Raw genomic sequence first — 20,190 nt, forward strand, 5'->3', positions numbered from 1 at the left:
CTGTCTAGGGCAGAAGGGACACCACTATCTTGTCCTCCCCACCAGTGGGAGAGCTGACAGGCTCATGGCCCTCCAGTCACCAAGAGGAGAGTCCAAGGAGTGCATGTGAGAAGTGCCTTGTCCAGGGCCTTGAGTGTGGCAACTTTGGCCACCCAGGCCACAGAGGGCCCTGCTTTAGGGCAGAGGTGACTCAAGATGAAGTGTGAGCCTTCATTTCCCACCTTAACCACAGTAAACCACGGCATCCCAGAAAAATCTAGTGGGGCCTGGGATCCCACAACCAATGGGAAGCAGAGTCTAACTCCAGGCTGATGCTCCCTCCCCAGGGAGGGGGACGAGGCCTCCCCAGCTGACCACCTATTGCATCCCCAGAAGGTAGGCACCTACCCATTGTCACAAGGCTTGCGCCGTGAGGCCAGGATCACAAAGTCCTGGGGCTTGGCATCACGACCAAGGGCAGGGCTGATGATGTGGTAGATGGCATCATCCTCGTCCACCTGCTGCACTAGTTCCACGCTCCTGGGGGAGGCCAGAGCTCAGGGCCCAGGGAGCCACACCCACTCCCATGGGACAGTGGGTCTGCTGGGCCCCTCATGCCACAGCCGCCCTCAGCACCATCTGTGATGGAGACTTCTTTCCCTGCACTAGTCAGCAGGACCCAGACAGAAGGCCTAGCCAAGGACACATGCAGACACAGGCACAGGCACATTCACACAGACACAAGCAAATACACAGGGACAAAGCCACATATAAACCCATTCACACGTGACAGACACGGGTAGATAACTGTGAACACGCATCTGTGTACATCTGTATGTCCCACAGAGGTGTGAAGGCTTGGTAGCTGTGGTTTATTTTTAGTGTGTACCCACTGTGTGCCAGGTACTATTTTCAGGAATACATGCATATTATGTCTCTGGCACAGCCCTGTGCAGTGGGCACCCTCAGAATCCCCATATTATAGACTAGGGGCTGAGGCAGGGCAATCACCTGTCCCTAACTGAAGAGCTAAGAGGGACACAGGGCTTGGATTTCAGCCTCCAGGCAGAGAACCATAACCTCAGACACACACGGCACACACATACCCAGGTACATGCACGCAGGTTCACGTCAGCACACGTGGAGAACCACACAGATATGTACAGCCATGTCCAGACCAGCCACCTCCCTGGCTCTCCCCCTACGCTGGGAGGCTGTCTTGGGAGTGGGGTAGCTGTGGGCAGGGGAAAGGGAAACAGGCTGGAGATTCTCTACCTTCAAGGGATGCCAGAGGCCATCAAGTATCAAGATTCCATATGATCACTAGCCCACCTCCTCCAACACCCCACCTCCCCACATCCACCACCCACCAGCTCTCAGTCTCCCAGAGTGCACCCAGCAGGCCTGGGCTCTTTAGAGCAGCACTACCCTTCCTGTGAAGAGATCTTCAGCAGGTTCGATGCTGCCAAGCAGGCCAGACTGGGACAGGCAGACCAGGTAGGAAGGGGAAAGCCAAGTTGTCTTAAGTCAACTGTGATAGGTACGGCTCATGGTAAAGCATTTGCCTAGCATGCATGAGGCCCTGGGTTTGGCCCCCAGCATCAAGAAAACAAAAAATCAACTTGCCAAATGACAGTTCCCTGTATTGCCAGACCCACAGACCCTCCTTATGGAGGCTCCTCATGTAAGCCATTGGAGAGGTGACCAAAGACCCCCAGACCTAGGTGTTTGCATAACAGAAAATGCTTTGAGGGTCTTGAAGAAAACACAAGTTTAAACATTAACTTTCCTATATTGAGCACTGACATTTTGGCTATTTTCCTAAAAAATATTTATCTTCCCTGACTAAATTCAAGAAAATATATAAAGAATCAGGCACTCTTGCCTCTCCCAGGAGCCCTGCAGTAGGAGTTCTGAGTCTTTTTCTCACCTTCCTTTTTCAAAAAGATTCCTGCTTGCTTGAGGGGAAAAAAAAAAAAAAAAAGAAGATATATGAAGACTCAGTAAATTTGGGGAACAAATGTATTCAAAGGAATAACATTCATAGTCAATCACTATATTTAAAAGTAACATTGGCCAGGCGTGGTGGTGCACACCTGTAATCCCAACAGCTTGGGGGGCTGAGGCAGGAGGATCGTGAGTTCAAAGCCAGCCTCAGCAATTTAGTGAAGCCTTAAGCAACTCAGTGAGACCCTGTCTCCAAATAAAATAGAAAAAAAAGGGCTGGGAATGTGGCTCAGTGGTTGAGTGCCCCTGAGTTCAATCCCTGGTGTCAATAAATAAAAGTAACATTCACATATATGCTTAAAAAAATTGACAAACTAAATTCTGCAAGTTGGCCACTTTACTTAGATGGTCTAAACATGGGAGGGAGCCCCACCCACCCCTAGCCTCCCAACCTCATTCCAAGCAATCCCTGGGCCCCCTTGGAGCAGAACTCCACAGAATGTGGTTTGAATATCCTCTGAGTATAAATCCATGATTCCCATTCCAAGTACCCATATTAAGAGGGAGGAAACTGAGGCCCAGAAAGGAAGTGGGGTCCCAAGTCACACAGCTAGTTAGGGCAAAAAGAGGACTTAAATCCAGGCCCCCAAGTCCAATCCCAGGCTCAGTCTCTTCCCTGAGGGCTAAAAATGCCTATGACCCTGACCCCACCTAACATGACTACAATCTCCCACCACACTCCTAGTTCCCACTGAAGGCCAGCAGGGGTGAGCATGAGGTAGGACAGCTCCACAGGAGATACCACATCCCACCCCAGTCCTGAGAAGGGACCCAGCCTGGCTAGCCCCCAGGCCCTCACCGGTAGTGCTTATCCCACTCCGGCCTGCGCTGCAGGTCTGAGAGCAGCAGGAAGGCCTGGGCTGCATCCACGTGCACCACCATCTCCAGATGGAAGGAGAAAAACTTGTCTTCCTCCAAGCTGTACAGGCGGACCTGCATGGACCAAGGGCAGCCTCAGCCCTGCACCTCCTCCCCAGACTGTGCTGGGTGGTGGGGTGCTGCCTGGGATGCTGGGGGCAGGGGCTGAAAGCTCAGGGTGGCCACTGACTCGCTGGTGACTGTGAACTGGCGCTTAAACCTCTCTCAGCCTCAGCTGCATCCCACAGAATGGATCCCTGATCAAAGTCAGCACAAAGGGACCGACCGGAAGGTATCTTAAGCAGTGCCTGAGGCTGCAATGCAGGGGCTCCTCAGAGCAGGTGTCCCTGTGACTCCTCGCATCACCGGTGGGCAATTGATTTGTCCAAGGTGCAGGTAAGCGTGGCAGAGCTCAGATGCTACTCCACTTCCCTCATCCCCGCGGGGACTCACGATAGAAGGGGCAGAGGGAGGGAGGGGTGTTGGGTAGAGAGCAGCAGACATGCAGGCAGGAGGGAAGGGCTGGGGCTCCAGGTCCTGGGGACAGGCATGTTTCTAGAACTGGGTTGGTTTCATGGTCTCACTGAATTGCTTTGAAGAGATCCCCTTCTGCCATAAGTGGCCTGAGAGGTCCTGTCACCAGCCACCAGCCTCCTCTGGCCACTCAGAAGGGAGAGAAAACGTGGGTGGGCAGGGTCAGCTACCTGACTGATCTCCGAGGAGAGCACCCAGTCGTCCTTGGCCATGAGCATCTTCAGGGAGGACACGTTGTTGTAGCTCAGGTACACCTAGGAAGAGCACACAGAGGCTGCCCGCCCCTCCTGAGGCTCCTGGGTCAAGGCCACACTGAGGCCTTGGGGAAGGAAGTGCAGGCTGGTTCTGACCCAGACAAGCTGCTCTCAGGCCTCAGCACCCTTCCGCCAAGCAGGGCCCGTAGGCAAGCCCCTCGAAGACTAACCCTCTGAGCAAGGCGTCGGCCTCCCTAGTCCTGTTCCCTTCAGGTCTCCTTCCAATAGGGAGGGTGAGGGGACCCTGGTGGGCCTGAGGGCTGTCCCCTGGGAGCAGAGAGCCTTACCTGGTTGCTAGGGTCCCAGGGAACAGAGAGGGGCATCTCCGCCTGCTTGCAGGACACAATGTACTTCCTGGGAGGGAGGGAAGAAGAGCCATCACCCTCCACAGACTTCATTGCCGCTTACCAGGCCCTGTGCAGAGCCCAGTGGGGTCAGGCACTCCTGTCCTGTCTGGCTAGGGAGACTGGACTGTGCAACACCTGAGAGCTCAGGACCTCAGCCAGGCCCCAAAGAGCCAGAGGGGACCAGGCTGTGAGGGAGAGCAGGGTTTAAGGCTCTGTCCCCATGTTCTGCTGAGCAACTCCACCCTAGGCCTCCGTGTACTCCTCTGTGAAATGGGATCATAAAAGGACTAGGGATGTGGCTCAGTGGGACTTTACAGAAGAACATTGGCATATGGCGAGCATGCCACCAAGGGCCACTTTCTTACTAGCCATGGCTTGTGACCCCTTGTGGCCCCCTGGCCTTACAGCACTCAGTGTATAAAGTGCTGCTCTGCAGGCAGTCATACCAGGGTCCGGTCACTAGCAATGATGCCCCCTCTCAGAACCAACCTTCCTTCCTTCCTTCCTTCCTTCCTTCCTTCCTTCCTTCCTCCCTCCCTCCCTCCCTCCCTCCCTCCCTCCCTCTCTCTCTCTCTCTCTCTCTCTCTTTCTTTCTTTCTTTCTTTCTTTTTCCAGTACTGGTGATTGAATCCCAGAGCTCTCCACCACTGAGCCACATCCCTACCCCTTTTTATTTTGTTTATTTATTTATTTACTTATTTTGGGGACATACTGGGGATTGAACTCAGGGGCACTCAGCCACTGAGCCACATCCCCAGTCCTATTTTGTATTTTACTTAGAGACAGGGTCTCACCCAGTTGCTTAGCACCTTGCTGTTGCTGAGGCTGGTTTTGAACTTGTGATCCTCCTGCCTCAGCCTCCCAAGTCATTGGCATTATAGGTGAGTGCCACTGTGCCCAGGAGGTTTTTTTTTTTGTTTGTTTGTTTGTTTTGTAATTGAACCCTGGGGCTCTCTCTCTACCACTGAGCCACATCCCTAGTCCTTTTATGTTTTTTGTTTTTTGTTTTTTTTTTTTGAGACAGAGCCTTGCTAAGTTGCCCACATTAGGCTAAAATTTGAGATCCCCAGCCTCCTAGTCACTGGGATTACAGGCGTGTGCCACCATGCTCAGCTAAGTCTTTCTTTCTTCATCTGACACACAGACCTCAGGGTTGATGTGATGAATACAGGATTTAAAATCACCCAGGCCTGGGGCTGGAGTCGTAGCTCAGCACGTGTGAGGCACTTGGTTAGATTCTCAGCACCACATAAAAATAGGTAAATAAAACAAAGGTCTATCAACAACTGCTAGGTTCAAATGCAGACTATAGTGGCACCTATCTCTGTCCCTGGGATCAAGCCACCTAACCCCTATGTCCTCAATGTCCTTACCCCTACAAAAATGGGTCATAAGACCACTATATAAATGAGGCCAAAATAAAAGCCTTAGCCCATGAGCAGCCTTGAGGGAAGTCAAGTGTCCTGGGGTCAGTGGAGCAGCACAGAACCCTGAAACTTGCCGTGCGCCCCCACTCACCTGTCCAGGCGGATCTTCTTCCTGGCACTGGCCTCTCTGTACCGTCGCTCGCCCTCCTGGGAAGGAAGTGGGGACAGGTGTGGGGTGGCCGACACAACCAGCTAACCCCAACTCTGCACCTAACTGTCCCCAGGGCCAGGAGAGGCCTTGGAGCCTCAAGTGGAGCTCATGTCTCACGGTGGCAGCCAGAGTTAAAAGATCCCAGCCAGGAAAGTACGAGGGCACTGGGCCGCAGCACCAGGCCTCTGTGAACGGCCTTGGGGCCGCCGTCTCCCCTCACTGGGCCTGTTTCCTCCTCTGGGAGATGTGGATCCTTAGAGGGCATCTGCAGTGGTCACGTTTACTGGGTACTTGCTGTGAACCAGCCGCTGGCCCACGGACTCCCCCTGCAATGCCATCCACTCTTACAGCAGCCCCAAGTCCACCCATTTTACATAGGAGGAAACTGATGCTCAGAGCTGTGTGGCTGCCCACGGTCTCGGGGTCCGGGGGATCAGAGCTCAGATGGCCTGGCCTGGAGCCCACCTAAGTCCCCACTCGTGAGCACCAAAGGCTGCAGCCCCCACCCCAGGCTGGACCCCCACCCCCAGCTACTCCTGCCTGCCTGCTCCCTGCGGCAGGGGACTTTCCTAGAAAAGACGAGGTGGCCACTACAAGGTCATCACCTGGTCCACGAGAAGCACAAGCAGCATTTTTGGACAGCCTTTGAGCCCAGGCCCTGACCCTCACTCACCCTGTGCCTCTCACTCCCCTGTCCCCTCATCCTGACATCTCTGAAGACTTCCAGGCTTAGCCAGGCACCCCGTGAGCCCCACAGCCCTGGGAGGCAGGGAACACAGACACACCCATTTTATAGATGGGGGCTGAAAGCTCAGGAGGCCACCCATGCGAATGTGACGAGGTGAGGTTCTGACCCAAATGCCAGGCCTCTTCCCAATTCTGCAGGCGCTTGCAGGACCATGAACACCTGACACCAGCCAGACCCATACACCCAATCCAAGTCCTGCCCAGTGTGCCTTTACCCCAGGGACACCCCAAAGTCATGGCCAGGGCACTCAGAGCTGGCTGGGCCCCAGCAGAGCACCAGGGCCAGGCCCCTCAGTCCCCAGGCCTGTCAGAGGCAGAGAGGAGGGGAGGGAGCTCATGGGGGGAATGGTGCTCCCCAGCTTACCCCAGGCTGAGGCCGAATCCAGGGCAGCATCTGGGGCTGGTCATCTGCGTCCAGGACCACAAAGGTCATGAAGGCGCTGTTGATGTGTCGCCGGTGGGTCTCAGCCTCCTGGCGATAGGCCTCCACGCACACGCCCACCTCCATGCTGAGAGGGAAGGGTTGGCTGCCACACTGGACAGAACTTCCCAGCCATGCCCCTCTCCAGCAAGTGCACATACACACACACACACACACACACACACACACACACGGTGCACAGAGTCCCACTGGCAGGAACCTAGAAGTGTCCCCTTCCATCACTGATTACAGAGTGTTTACAGGGCACAGAGCACCGGGCCCAGCCTGTGAGACACAGAAATGGACAGTCCTGTCCAGTCAGTGCTTCGTGGGCTCACAGCAGGGGATGAGCCTACAAACACAGAAGCAGTCCTAAAAGGTCACGTCAGACCTCAAGGGTCATTGTGAGAGGTGGAGATGGACCACCTTGCTGGAGGAAATGCCCATTCTACAGATTTCCCAGGCGCCCTCGCAGCCAGGTGCTACCAGCTCAGTCGCTGCTACCCACGTGCTGCCCAGGACCCTTGACCCTACAGAGTGGGCAGCAGTGGATCCAGGGGAGCTTCCAGAGGAGGGAACTCTGGCGCTGCACTTGGGTGATGGGGAGGGACTGGCAGCCAGGCAGGGTCTAGACCTGGTCCACAGGGTGAAGGTCTTGGCAGGTTTGCATAAAGCTCCTCTGTGGGGTCAGGGAGCACCCTCAGCCCCACCCAGCCCAGCTCCTCACCTATGCTTGAAGGCGTTGTTCACAATGGCCTTGAGCACCAGACGGTCTCCAACCTGGGACGGACCTCGGAAGTGGAACATCTCGATAGCCTTCAGTGTGGGGTGCCCACGGCAGAGCCGGCTGAGGGGCAGGGAGTGAGGAGACAGGAGATGTGTCCCCCAGGGCTTCAGCCACTGGCCTGCGCCAGCCTGAACATGCCCCCACACCCAGACTCATCCTGGGATCGGAGTACCACCCTCTAACCCAACCCAGAGACAGTTCTGCACTGAGTCCCGTTTCACAGCTTAGAATACCGAGGTCCATGTGAGTGGCTGGAAGGAGCTGAGTTTGGGAGATAGAAGAAAGCCCCTTTCCCATCTTCCTCCCAACATTTACCTTAGTACCTGATAAGCCCCTCTATCCCAGAGTTGTCATTCAAGAGTCCACTAAGGCACTTTCCTCCAAGAAGCCCTCCCTGACCATCCAGACTTTCCCTCTAGTCTGAGAGCTCATTGCACTCAAAGTCAAGGACTGTCCCAAATGGCACCGCTTAAGTACCTCTCCCCCAGGTTAACACGGAGAAGGGCCACCTGAGCCAGATTCTAAGGATGAGGAAGAGTCAGCCTGGGGCAGGGCATGGGCTGGGAGGACACTCCTGGCAGAGGGGACAGCAAGAATGTTCAGGGAGATATGAGAGTGTCCACTAGTGAATGTCAGTTACCAAAACTATTTTTAAAAAACACACACACAAAAACCCCCGATATTTAGAGTAGAACAAGCCCCGGGAGGTACAGGGGTTACAGGAGAACAGCAATTGTTATCACCACCAGGAAGAAGGAAACAGGCAGAGGTGGCTTTGAGGGGGAGGTGGCAGGTTAACAAAGCACCATGGGGGCTGTGTGGCAGGAGGCCACACCAGGATTGGAGCCAGGGGCCAGGAACGCAGAGCATGGGAAAAGTGACAGCCATGGCTTGATTTAAAGGGAGTGGAAATTGTTGGGAAAAGCGGGCAGGGCCAGACCAAGGGGAGGCTGCAGAGCCTGGCCAGGGCTGGTGTCTCCGAGGAGTCCAGGGGGAAACGTGGTGGACTCTATGAGTGGAGGAAAGAATGGTCAGCTCACAGGAAACCCTTTCTCTCTGGTTCTCCAAAAACCCTGGGTTACCCTAATGAAGAGCCAAGCTTCTGAGGCCTTGCATGGCAGGGCCAGCAAGTGTCCCCAGCCAAGGGAGCACCAAGGGGAGGAGGAGCGGGGAGGCAAGCAGAGCCCAGGCCCCCACCTGGCTGCAATGGTAGCCACATTCTCCATCCAGGCCATGATCTGACCCCCAAAGGTGTTGCCCTGGTGGTTGGCATGGGGGGGCAGAACCAGCTCCACGCTCTCCACGCGGGTCTTCTCAGCCGGCACCATGCAGCTGCAGTCCCTGCTGTCCAGATCTGGCCAGGGAGGGGGCGGGGGAAGGAGGCAGGGAGGTGAGGAGGCCACCAAGATGTACCCCTGCAGCCGGGGGATCCCCACCCTACCCTGCTGCAGCCACCCAGGATCTTTAATCTGTTAAGCAACAGGGAAATGGGTGCAGGCGTTCCTGGGTGAGAGGTAGAAGGTCACTGAGGTCACTGATATGAGCCTGTCTCAGGGAAGAGACAAGAACACCTGGTCTGAATCCCAGCTCCACCCCACACCCCATACAGGCTGTATGACCTTGGGCAAATCAAGGACCCGCATGGACCTCTGCTGCTCCATCTGTGAAGGGCAGGTGTCAACCCACCTGAAGGTGAACTGTGATGGTGGTTATAAAAGGCTCCGCTCCAGACTCAGTGGATACACCTCAGAAAGAGAAGCTCTTCCCACCTCTGTCCTGACCATTCCCTGTCCCTTGCAGCCACAGCCTTAAGATGCCCTCAGTATCAGGGGCCAGAATGTGAGGGGGGCCTTGGGCTTCTGGGCTTGACACGCCCCTCCCAGCCCAAGGTGGTGCCATTTGTCTCCTGTGTCCTATGGAGACAGCCCTCTGCAGGGAGGGTCCATAAGAGGAGTGGCATTTCACTTGGCTGACACATTCTCCAAAATGCCACCTGCTGGGGGGCAGGGGGAGCAGGAGCTGAGGATGACCCAGGCCCAGATCTGGAGGTGGGATAGGCAGGGCATTGGCAGGATGCAAAGAGGACTTTGCTTAGCTGGAGCTGGAGCAAGCAAAGCGACTGCACCAGATGGGGCTGCAATCAGCCCAAAGGCCCGGATATCAGGCAAAGGCATCTGGACTGGCCCATGGGGAGAAGGCTGTCAGGTCAGGAGGGGTCCAGGAGGCTGAAGTGGGATGGATGGGTGTAAGGAGGCCAATGGGAAGAGCTGGGAATCCCAATCTCAGTGTCCTGCTTTCACTGGGGTTAGCAACTTGCACCTGCTTTCCCTCTACCTGGGCAGCCGAATCACCTTATATTTGTCCTCAAATCCCTTAAAGACCTTGCACTTGAACATTCTAGAGATTGGGAAAGAAATTCAATGTTGCCTCCAGGCCTTTGCCAGACTGTGCACTCTGTCAGGAACACCTTCCTTCATCTCTCCAAGGGAGGTCTTCGTGTGCCGATGTAGACTGACCTCCAGGGATTTTAGAGACATGGAGTGGGGGGAATCAACACACAGCACAATATGTCCCACATGTTCCCTTTTTGGTAAATTCATGGTGCTAAATAATGCACACTATGCTTAAATATAGCAGGGAATACTTCTGGAAAGGGATTGAAAACCAGGTAACAGGCTGGGATGAGGAGGCTGAGACAGGAGGATGGAGAGTTCAAAGCCAGCCTCAGCAACAGCAAGGCGCTAAGCAACTCAGTGAGACCCTGTCTCTAAATAAAATACAAAGTAGGGCTGGGGATGTGGCTCAGTGGTTGAGTGACCCTGAGTTTAATCCCTAGTACCCAAAAACAAACAAAAAAAAAAAAAAAACAAGTAACATCTAGGCACAGTGGTGCACACCTGTTATCCCAGCAACTTGGGGAGGCTGAGGCAGGAGGATCACAAGTTCAAGGCCAGCCCCAGCAACTTAGTGAGACCCTATTTCAAAATAAAAGGGCTGGGGAATATAGCTAAATGGTAGAGCATACCTGGGTTCAATTTCCAGTGCCTCAAGAAAAAAATGCCTCTGGGAAAGTAGCCTGGGTTTTGGGTTAGGAGGGAGTCTTGGTTTTTCATCTATATCCTTTGGGAGATTAAAAAAAATACACACATACACAGGTGCGTCTTTAAAATCCTACAGTCTCTGAGTCCTAGCTCAACACCACCTTGCTAAACACCTTGGTTCCTAGAGATTCAAATGCATTTTGTGGCCAACAAAGGGATCTCTACATATCTTATCGCCGTCTCCATGGCTCTTGGGGGCATTGGGCTCCCAGGCTCTGGGCTTCTGTGTCCTGGGGTCCTGGGCACTGGGTAAGAGGCTCAAGAATTTCCTTTCTCTGGGGCCCAGGAGGCTAAGAAGGCTAGACAGGCCTGAGGCCACCAGGGGCAGAAGTCCCTAGGAGAATCCCTTCCTCTCTGCCCAGTGGGGTCCAGCACAGGGATATGAAGGACACGGGCCACCATCCCTCTATGCGGGTTGCTCACCTTCCTGGATGGCATAGTTGGCCAGGAGGCCCTTGATGGTGTCGGCATAGACCAGTCGCATGCGCCGGCGCTCAGCTGCCACACTGTGCTCGGTTTTCTCCTCCTCCGTCCGTGGCGTGATCTGCTTCAGCTTCACCTGTTGGCCAGGGCACAGCGGGCAGGTGCTCAGGACAAGGTCAGTCTCCCAGACCACAGCATGCCTGAGGCTGGCACCGGCTAGGCTGGGATGCTGGTGGGTCCTGAGCCAGTCTCCTCTCCTGGGGCTCACCTTCCTGCCTCCACCTTGACGTCCCCCCAGCTCCCCTCTTGGGCAAAGTCCCAGGTTATAGAGGGGTCATTGTGAACATGAGGAATGCTGACGAAACTTCTTTGCATGAGATGTGCAGAGAGGGGTGAGGGGAGGTGGAGGAGGTAATCAGGGTAGGATGGCGATGAGCCTTCCTCCCGGGGCTGTGGCCGGGACCCCCCGTGACAAGCAGCACGAAGGCAGGGAGCAGGCACCTACCTTGGTAAGTTCCCGATGGGCCACAAAGGTGGCCAAGGCCTTGCACACATTCCACTGCTTCTCAGAGCACAGGTCCTCAGAGGCCACCTGGATGCCCACCTGGAGAGGAAGAGTGGGAGGGAAGAAACAGCCCATCAACTCAAGGCCCTCATCTGGACAAGACAAGAAGAGCCACTCCAAACTGGGCTTCTGGGGTTCCCGTAGCCCCCACCAGGCCTAAGCCAGAGGCCTGTGGATGGTTCTGACTCTGCTCCTGGCTCCCTGGAGAACCTTGGGCAAGTCACTGCTCTTCTCTGAGTCTCGGTTTCCTCATCTGTAGAATGCGAGTGATCAGAGCTACGCTCTCAGAACTACTGAGAAGACTAAAATGAGACTGTGTCCACAAAAGGTAAAATGTTGGCCAAATTCAAAGGATGGACACCTGGGGGTTCCTGGGCAGGACCTGGGCACTTGGAGTGCTCAGGGGCATAGTCAGGGATCTGCTGTCCTAGCTTTGGTGGCTCAGCTGGACGAGGTTGCCTGAGCCTGCAGTCCACAGGGAGGAAGCGGAGTCCCCTGCAGAGCACAGGGCCCTGTGCATCACCTCACAACATCCTTGCCCAACACCCCTGGAGCACAGGAACCATGTTCCCATTTTACAGATGAGGAGTCCGAGGCCAGGGGAGGTAAGCTAATGGGTGGAAGCCCAGCACTCTTCCACTGTGGCCCCTGTGCTTCTGGAATCAGACCCAACAGCTGTCTTCCCTTGATCCCCACAACCACCCGGCTGCCAAAGAGGGCCTGGGCCACACTGGAAACCATGTGGCTCAGTGATCTAAGGCAAGGCCCTTCCCTCTGCCGGGCCTCAGTTTTACTGTCTGTGCTATGGGATATTGGACAGGAAGCTCTTCAGACCCTCCCATCCCTGCCAATCAATTCAGAACTCTGCTGTCCCAACCAGGTCTCTGCAGCTAAGTGTGCTTGGGCTGGAGCTAAGAAGATCAGGAAGGAGGAAGGCCCACCCTAACCCCAGGCAGTGCCCACCCACACACCTCCATGCTGGAGTTGAAGGCCCGGTTCACCTTGGCCTTGATATTCACCACTTGTCCAACACTGGGGAGAGGAAAGCAGGAGGTAAGCCTTCCAGAGGGGACAGGGGAGGGAACCACAGTAGCTCTGCTGGGGGGAACTGGCAAAAGGGACTTCAGGGATCGCAGGAGGTATTCCCATCTGTGATGTCACAGAGTCCTCAAAGCAGGCCGGGGAGGCAGTGTGGGCACCCACTTCGCAGGTAGGCAAGCTGAGGCCAGGAGAAGTGGCCTGGGGTCACTGTCTCCCTCCTTCCCCCAATCCCTTGTTCAGTTAGAGCTGAGCTTCTTTCTACTCTTAGCTCTGTGGCTTGCTCTATGGGGCAGCCCTCCCTGTCTTCCAGTCCCCTTAAGGTCATCCGCTAACCCCTCCCAGTGGACTGCCTAGCCTCCCACAGCCCTGAAGCTCCACTTCGGAAAGAACCAGGTACTTCTGTTTCTTTTGGGCTTGGTTGTATGGAGCAAGCACTCTACCACCAAGCCACACCCCCAGCCCCAGGGGCCTGTGTTTTGCTCGCCATTGGCTCTCCAAGGTCCGGTACAATGCATAGGGTGGGTCCTCAGTAAATAGTGGCCACCGGAATTGATGAATTCCACATTTATTGAATGCCTACTAAGTGCAAGGGGATATTGAAAGAGGGTGGATAGGGAAATGGAAACATTTAAAGAATGAGTGCCATGTGCCAGGCACTATGCATTACCTGGTTTGAACCTCAAAATAAGCCTTGCAGGTAGGTTTGGGAGCAACTGAGTATCAGAAAGGTTAAGCCATTTGTTCAAGATCTCGCAGCTAAAAAGTGACGGGGCCAGTATTCTAGGTGATTGTGTTGGCTGCCCAATCCCACTTTTTTCCAAATGGAGCCTATCCTTCTAGAATGTTTCCCATGTCCAGGTAAATCCTCAGAGGAGCCACCCAGCCTGCCCTCTGCCTAACTGGAGACAGCAGTGAGGGGTCAGCTGGTGGGCTATGGGGGTGAGAGGACAGGAGGCTGGAGAGCTGGCCCTGTTCAATCACAGTGTGACTTTGAGAAGTCCTTTTTACCTTTCTGCACCTCGGCTCATGAACATGGAAACACAGTGCTAACTTCAGATTACACTGCCTCCTGCCCAAGCCTGGGACGAGCTCACTCCAAGACACCTGCTGGCCAAGGGCTCACAGTGAGCACAATGAGAGGCTGACTGCCAAGCTATGTGATCTTGGGAAAATCACTTCACCTCTCTGAGTCCACTTCCTCGTTTTTTAAAGTATGGGGAGTGTGTGCCTACTGCCTGTGCTTCTAAGGGTCAGGAGAGATGAAGAGTGGGCCTGACCCAGCCACTGAGCACTGCATGTGCTCAGGTGCTGCATGTTTGACTTCTGTTCATGTTGTCACATGGGGGAGGGCCATGTTAGGAGACATCTGCTGACAAGGTGAGCAATAAAGTGAATAAAGTGGCATGATGTCTGCAACCCTCTTCAAATGACTCAGAACCAAAAAAGAGAGAGAGAGCGAGCGAGAGGGAAAGAGAGAAAAGTTTGTGTCTTTATTTATCCATGTCTAGTTAAAGTAAATGTAGCAAATGTTAAGTAATGGGTCTCGTAATGGTGACCATTTCACTACTCAGATTTCTACATGTTTTTTATGATCAAAAATTAGAAAAGGGCTGGGGATACAGCTCAGTTGGTAGAGTGCTTGCCTCACCTGCACAGGCCCTGAGTTCAATCCCATATGCCCTCACCCCCTCCCCCCAAAAAAAAAGAAAGAAAAAGAAAAAAATTCAATTTCCTCTGGTCCCCAAAGTACAGCAGTTCCCCTCATCCATGGCTCATGTCCACAGCTTGATATCTATAGTCAACTGCACTCTGAAAATGGTAAATGGAAAATTCCAGATGTAAACGATTTATAAAGTTTAATAACTTTTATTAAAGTATATTTTTATAATTGTTCTATTTTATTATTAGCTATTGTGGTTAATATCTTACTGTGGCTAACTTATGAATTAAACTTTATCATATGTGTGTATAGAAAAAAACACAGTTTACATAGGGTTTGGTACTGGCCACTGTTCCAGGCATCCACAGGGGCTCTTGGAACATATTCCCACAGATAAGGCAGGACTGATGTAAGAAAAAAAAAGTCTGGGGCTGGGGCTATGGCTCAGCAGTAGAGCGCTCCCTAGCAGGTGCGAGGCCATGGGTTCAATCCTCAACACCACATAAAAAAAAATTAATAAAATAAAGATATTGTGTCCAACTACAACTAAAAAATAATTTTTTTTAAAAGTCTGTTTTCTGTGTAAGAGGACTAGGGATGTAGCTCAGTGTAGAGGACTTGCCTAACATTCATGAGTTGCTGTATTTGATCTCCAGAATCTCACAGGTGCCAGGATAATTGTAAAGAAAGAGATTTGTGATTCTCTCCACTCCTCCCTGACCTCCTCCCCAGCTCACTCAAAGCCAAGCAGATGCCACTCAGACTTTAGAGCTTGTTTTCCTCCCAACTGTCCGGCATCCCAGCACTCAGACCACGCTGGCTCCTTCAGGGGCCCCCACAAGCCTCCAGTTCCCTGACACCCTCCAGGTAGTCCTCACAATGCTGAAGGGTGGCTCCCCATAAACTAACCTGAACCCTGTAAGCCCTTCTGCAAGACCAATTACTCTCAGCAGACAGAGGAAAATGTTAAAGTATATATTCCATGGTGATGCTAACGGCAAAACCCAGAAAATGGAGAACTCTAGGGGGCAAATACCAGGTTCCTCAACAAACAAATGTCAAGGGAAAAAAAAAAACAGAGAGAGGGAGGGAGGGAGGGAGAGAGAGAGGAGAATCACAATCCAAGGCCAGACTCAACAACTTAAGAAGGCCCTGATGTTACGGATGAGCAAGTATTATCTAAAGATGTTTTTAAAAAGTGATCAGGTGTGCTACTCAGGAGGCAGGAAGATTGCAGGTTCAAAGTCAGCCTCAGCAACTTATTAAGACTCTGTCTCAAAACAAAATTTGAAAAGAAGATGGGGATGTAGCTAGCTCAGTGGTAGATGGTTCAAGGCCCTAGGTTCAATCCTTAATACTGAAAAAGAAAAGAAAGGGGGTGGGGGGAATAACTTAGACTGGGGCTTAGCTCAGCAGTGGAGCACTTGCCTAGCATGTGTGAGGCACTGTGTTTGATCCTCAGCACCACATAAAAATAAATAAATGAAAGTATTTTTTAAAACCTCAAAAACTTATACAGAGCAACTGGACTTGCAAACTTATTTGCATCCTGATTTGAATGACAAAGATAAAGCAAAAAATTAAAAATTAAAATTAAAACAAGGTGGGGCTGGGGACATAGCTCAGTTGCTACAGTGCTTGCCTCGCATGCACAGGCCCTGGGTTCAATCTCCAGCACCACTAAATAAATAAATAAATAAACGAACTCCTGAGACAGTGCGGGCATCTGAATACTAATGACATTGATATTACTGTTCATTTTTTAGGTGTTGTAATGGTGTTGAAGTTATGTTTTAAAAGTATACTTAGTCCTTAGAGCTACATTTGGAAATATTTTTAAGTGGCAAAAGCAGAAACAAACAAAACCTTCTCCCGCTTTCCTCAGGTGCAGCCAGGCCTTTCCAGGCCACCAGCGGTGCTCCAGACCCCTCCTCCAGACCCTCCCCACTTTCCCTGCCACCCACAGGCCCCTCCACCCAGACTCACCTTCACTTGGCTGGGCCCATAACAAGTCCATCATCTACTGTGCTCTCTACCCCCAGCCCCTCCAGGGAAGACAACCTGTATCAGTAGCAGGGACCCAGAGTAGGCCACACATGGTCACAGGCCTCCAGAGCATTGCTCTATACAGAGCTGACAGTACTGCAGCCAGCTCAGACCTCCAGGAAGACCCCTTGACTACCCTCCATGGCACCACCCTCACCCACAGACATGGGAAATGTAGCCCATTGGTTGGAACAGGGACTTGGGTCAGACCAGCAGCCTGGTAGTATTTCCTGGGTCTTCCACCAGCTGTATAACCTTAAACAAGTTACCTCACTTCCCTGTGCCTTAGTTTCCTCCTTTGAAAAATGAGGGTACTAATAGCCATGACCTCATAGTGTTGTTCTGAGGATTAAGTAAATTAACATATTAAAAAGGCATTCCAAGCTGGACACAGTGATGGATGCCTATAATCCCACCAACTCAGGAGGCTAAGGCAGGAGAATCACAATTCAAGGCCAGACTCAACAACTTAAGGAGGCCCTAAGCAACTTATTGAGACCCTTCCTCAAAATAAAAAATAAAAAGGGATGGGGATGTGGCTCTGTAGTTAAGTGCCCCGGGTTCAATTCCTGGTACAAAAAAAAAAAAAAAGGCATTCCAAATAAGGTATTGATGATATGGGTTCATTAATTATGACAAAGGTGCCCTATAAATATAAGACGTTAATAATCAGGGAACTGGGTATGGGATATATAGGAGTTCTGTACTATATTCAGAGATACAACCTTTTTGTAAATGTAAAACTATTCCGAAATTTAAAGTATTTTGAAATGTATGACAAGCATCTATATATCAGAATTCATATTATTAGCGTGGAACTTTGTATTTTTCACAAGGTCTTTGTGGAGCTGGGGCTCAAACCCAGGGCCCTGTGCACACTGGGCACATGGTCTACCACCGAGCCCCACACCCACTTGGAATGGAAATTGTTTCTGCATCTGCCTCCCCTGCAGTCTGGGAGCTCCTGGGAACAGACATCATGCTCTAATGGACTCTGTGTCCACAAACCCAGCATGGCCCCAGTCCAACTAACATTAAGTATGTAGTGAATGACTAATGAGCAGTGGGAATGGTCAAACTTCTCCTTAACTGGGACCCACAGAGCACCAGGCAGTCCCAAATAAGCCCTTGGCACTTGGCACTTGACTCCCTAGGTACTGATGGCAAGCTAGGAACGGGCTGGAGACAGAGCTGTGTGGGCAGCCCCTGCAGCCTGTCCCAGTGGAGGACTCAGCATGCGCCTGGAGTCCCAGAAGCAGGCAGGGACCAACAGGCAACGTCATGCAAAGACAAGCTCAGCACGATGTAACCAGGACAGTCATTAGAAAGAAAAAAAGGTCTCCCTCAGGTAATGAGCACCTTATCAACCTGGGCGTGGGTGAACACAGGGAGATGGGCCAAGTTTCTAGCTCAGGCTTTGCCAAGGCACTTTGCCTAGGGACCTCCCTACAGTACAAAACCAGTGACCACAGAGAATGTCCAAGCTCAGAAAGGCATTCACTGGTCAAGCCTAATGCCTTCGATGTTCAGATAAGAAAACCAAGGCCCAGAGGGAGAGACTGACCTCCCCAGAACGACATGGCCCTTGAAGGACCACAATGATATCTCAGCAAGCCCAACTCCAAAGCTGAGGCCACTCCCTGAGCCCCACCCTGGCAGAGGGACCCAGCCCACTGCTGCCCAGAGACCTGGTAGACAGGTCCTTGCCCCCAGAAGCTGCCCTCCTTCCATATTCAAAAGCCTGAGAGACTCCAGGCCGGGTCATGGGGGAGTGGCCATGGGTTTGTGGCAGGGAAACTGGAAGGACCTTGAAGCAGGAGCTGCTTACCTGATGGTGTGCTCAAAATAGATATCGTCCATGGAGGCTGTGACACAGGGGCAGCCAGCGTGCCTCTCCGCTGGCGTCAGAAGAAGAAAGCCAGATGTTAACAGGCTTCCCACGTCACTGGCCTCTGATCAAATGTCACCTCCCCAAAAGGCTTCTCCATCTGCCCAAGCCGAGGCCACCCAGCCTTCTCCCAGACCCTTCCCACCATTACCACATTTTGACCCTATTTTATAAATCTGGTTCCCTTTGTCTAGTGACCTGCTAGACTGGGAAGTGCATGAGGGCAAGGATTTCTACCTGTCCTGCTCATGGCTGCACGAGGCTCCCAGAGCAGAACCCAGCACAGACTCTGGGGCCAGTAGCTGCGGGATGAATGGGTGATCACGCCACGCTGTCTGGCCTGACTTCCTGAGCACCCCCACCTCACCCACCTGTTCCCTTCCCTGAGCCTTCTCACCCTCAAGACCTGCTCACCTGCCTGGCACGTGTGAGGCACTGGGTTCGATCCTTGGCACCACATCAAAATAAATTAAACAAAGACCTGCTCAGGTGCCTTAACCCCTCAGAAACCCTTCCCTGTCCCCAGAGCTGGGTCAGGGTCTCTCAAACAGGCAGTGGGGTCATCCTGCATGCCCCCCGACCCCACCGCTCCACCAGGCTGGGAGCTCCCAGTGGGCTGGAGACACCACCACAGCAAAGAGAATGAAGCAAGCTCTGCAGCTCCGCTCAACATAGGGACCACCATCAGCAGCCTGTCGCCATGGGTGCTCAGGGCATTTTCAAGCCGGTGGTGAAGCAGCCCTGTCTATGGCTGCACTGGGTGGAAGCAGGGGCCTCAGGGCACGACACCAACACCCAGGGCTGTGGGCCCTGGGGAGAGGGAGGGCTGCCCTGAGCACTTCAGGCACATGGACCAGCGTGGGCAAAGGAGACACTCAGGGGACAGTCATCATCTCTGAATAGAGGCCCCTGCTCTGGGTCTGTGGGGCCTGTGGCTGGAGATGGCCAGGCCAAGCGCAGTCTCACCGGACAGACAGGCCATGGTGTCGATCCACTTGAGAAGCTGCCCGACGCTCAGTTCCCCACGATGGTTGGTGTGGCAGGGCAGCACCAGCTGGCTCATCTGCACCTCCGTGGGGTTCCGGTATCCCTCACCCTCTTCCATGTCGTTGTCGTCCCCAGCACGTGAGACTGACTTGCGGGAAGTGCGGCTGGAGAACACAGAGGCGAGGCCCTGGAGAACACGGAGGCAGAGAGATCAGCTCTCTCCAGGGTTCTTGGGTCTGCCAAGCCCTGAGACCTTACGGCCCCAGGGAGAGGAGAAGCAGCCCAGGGCCACCTCCCACCAGCTCCACCAGGAGAGAGGGGAGCACCCTCCAGCCCATGGTCTCAGACCCCAGAAGCTCCCTGGAAGCCACCTGTGCTATTTCCTTTTGGCCAACAAATCTTGTGCTAATACAACTTTGGACCTGAGGAAGCGGGAGAGAAGAAGAATACAGAAACTTCATCTCCTCACTTCTGCCTGTGGGACAACTTTTGAAAAGTTTTGCTTTTTTTGGTATCAGAGATTGACCCAGGGGCACTTAACCACTGAGCCACATCCCCAGCTGTTTTTATTTTTTATTTTGAGACAGGGCCTCCCTAAGTTGCTTAGGACCTTGCTAAATTGCTGAAGCTAGCTTTGAACTTGTGATCCTCCTATCTCAGCCTCCCAAGCCACTGGGATTACAGGTATGGGCCACGGCACCAGCTTAAGAAAGAAAATTCTTATACATGCTTCACAATGGATGAACCTGGCCTGGAAGACACGCCAGTCACAAAGGGACAAATACTGTGATTTCATTCAAAGGAGGCCCATAGAGCAGTCAAATTCTGAGAGACAAAAGAATGACAGCAGTCAGGCGTGGTGTCACACACCTATAGTTCTAGCAACTTGGGACGCTGATGCAGGATGATTGCAAGTTCAAGGCAAGCCTGGGCAACTTAGTGAGACTGTTTCAAAATAAAAAGGGCT

The 20,190-nt window shown here is 52.9% G+C and overlaps 1 protein-coding gene across 3 annotated transcripts in view; it reads right to left on the reverse strand.

Moving 5' to 3' along the window:
• Acot11 (acyl-CoA thioesterase 11) overlaps nt 1-20,190 on the reverse strand; it is a 48,588-nt gene that overhangs the window by 5,767 nt on the left and 22,631 nt on the right. For all 3 annotated transcript variants that reach the window (XM_076860297.2, XM_076860300.2, XM_076860298.2), the window contains 13 exons: nt 19,203-19,410; nt 18,177-18,246; nt 12,573-12,633; nt 11,542-11,640; nt 11,037-11,172; nt 8,710-8,866; nt 7,453-7,572; nt 6,669-6,813; nt 5,498-5,553; nt 3,920-3,986; nt 3,549-3,632; nt 2,786-2,919; nt 388-519 (listed from right to left, as the gene is read on the reverse strand). In XM_076860297.2, coding sequence (XP_076716412.2) covers nt 388-519; nt 2,786-2,919; nt 3,549-3,632; nt 3,920-3,986; nt 5,498-5,553; nt 6,669-6,813; nt 7,453-7,572; nt 8,710-8,866; nt 11,037-11,172; nt 11,542-11,640; nt 12,573-12,633; nt 18,177-18,246; nt 19,203-19,410 — 1,469 coding nt within the window. The remainder of the gene's footprint in view (nt 1-387; nt 520-2,785; nt 2,920-3,548; nt 3,633-3,919; nt 3,987-5,497; nt 5,554-6,668; nt 6,814-7,452; nt 7,573-8,709; nt 8,867-11,036; nt 11,173-11,541; nt 11,641-12,572; nt 12,634-18,176; nt 18,247-19,202; nt 19,411-20,190) is intronic.

This window comes from Callospermophilus lateralis, chromosome 7 (genome assembly GCF_048772815.1).
Source record: "Callospermophilus lateralis isolate mCalLat2 chromosome 7, mCalLat2.hap1, whole genome shotgun sequence".
Classification (NCBI taxonomy): Eukaryota; Metazoa; Chordata; class Mammalia; order Rodentia; family Sciuridae; genus Callospermophilus; species Callospermophilus lateralis.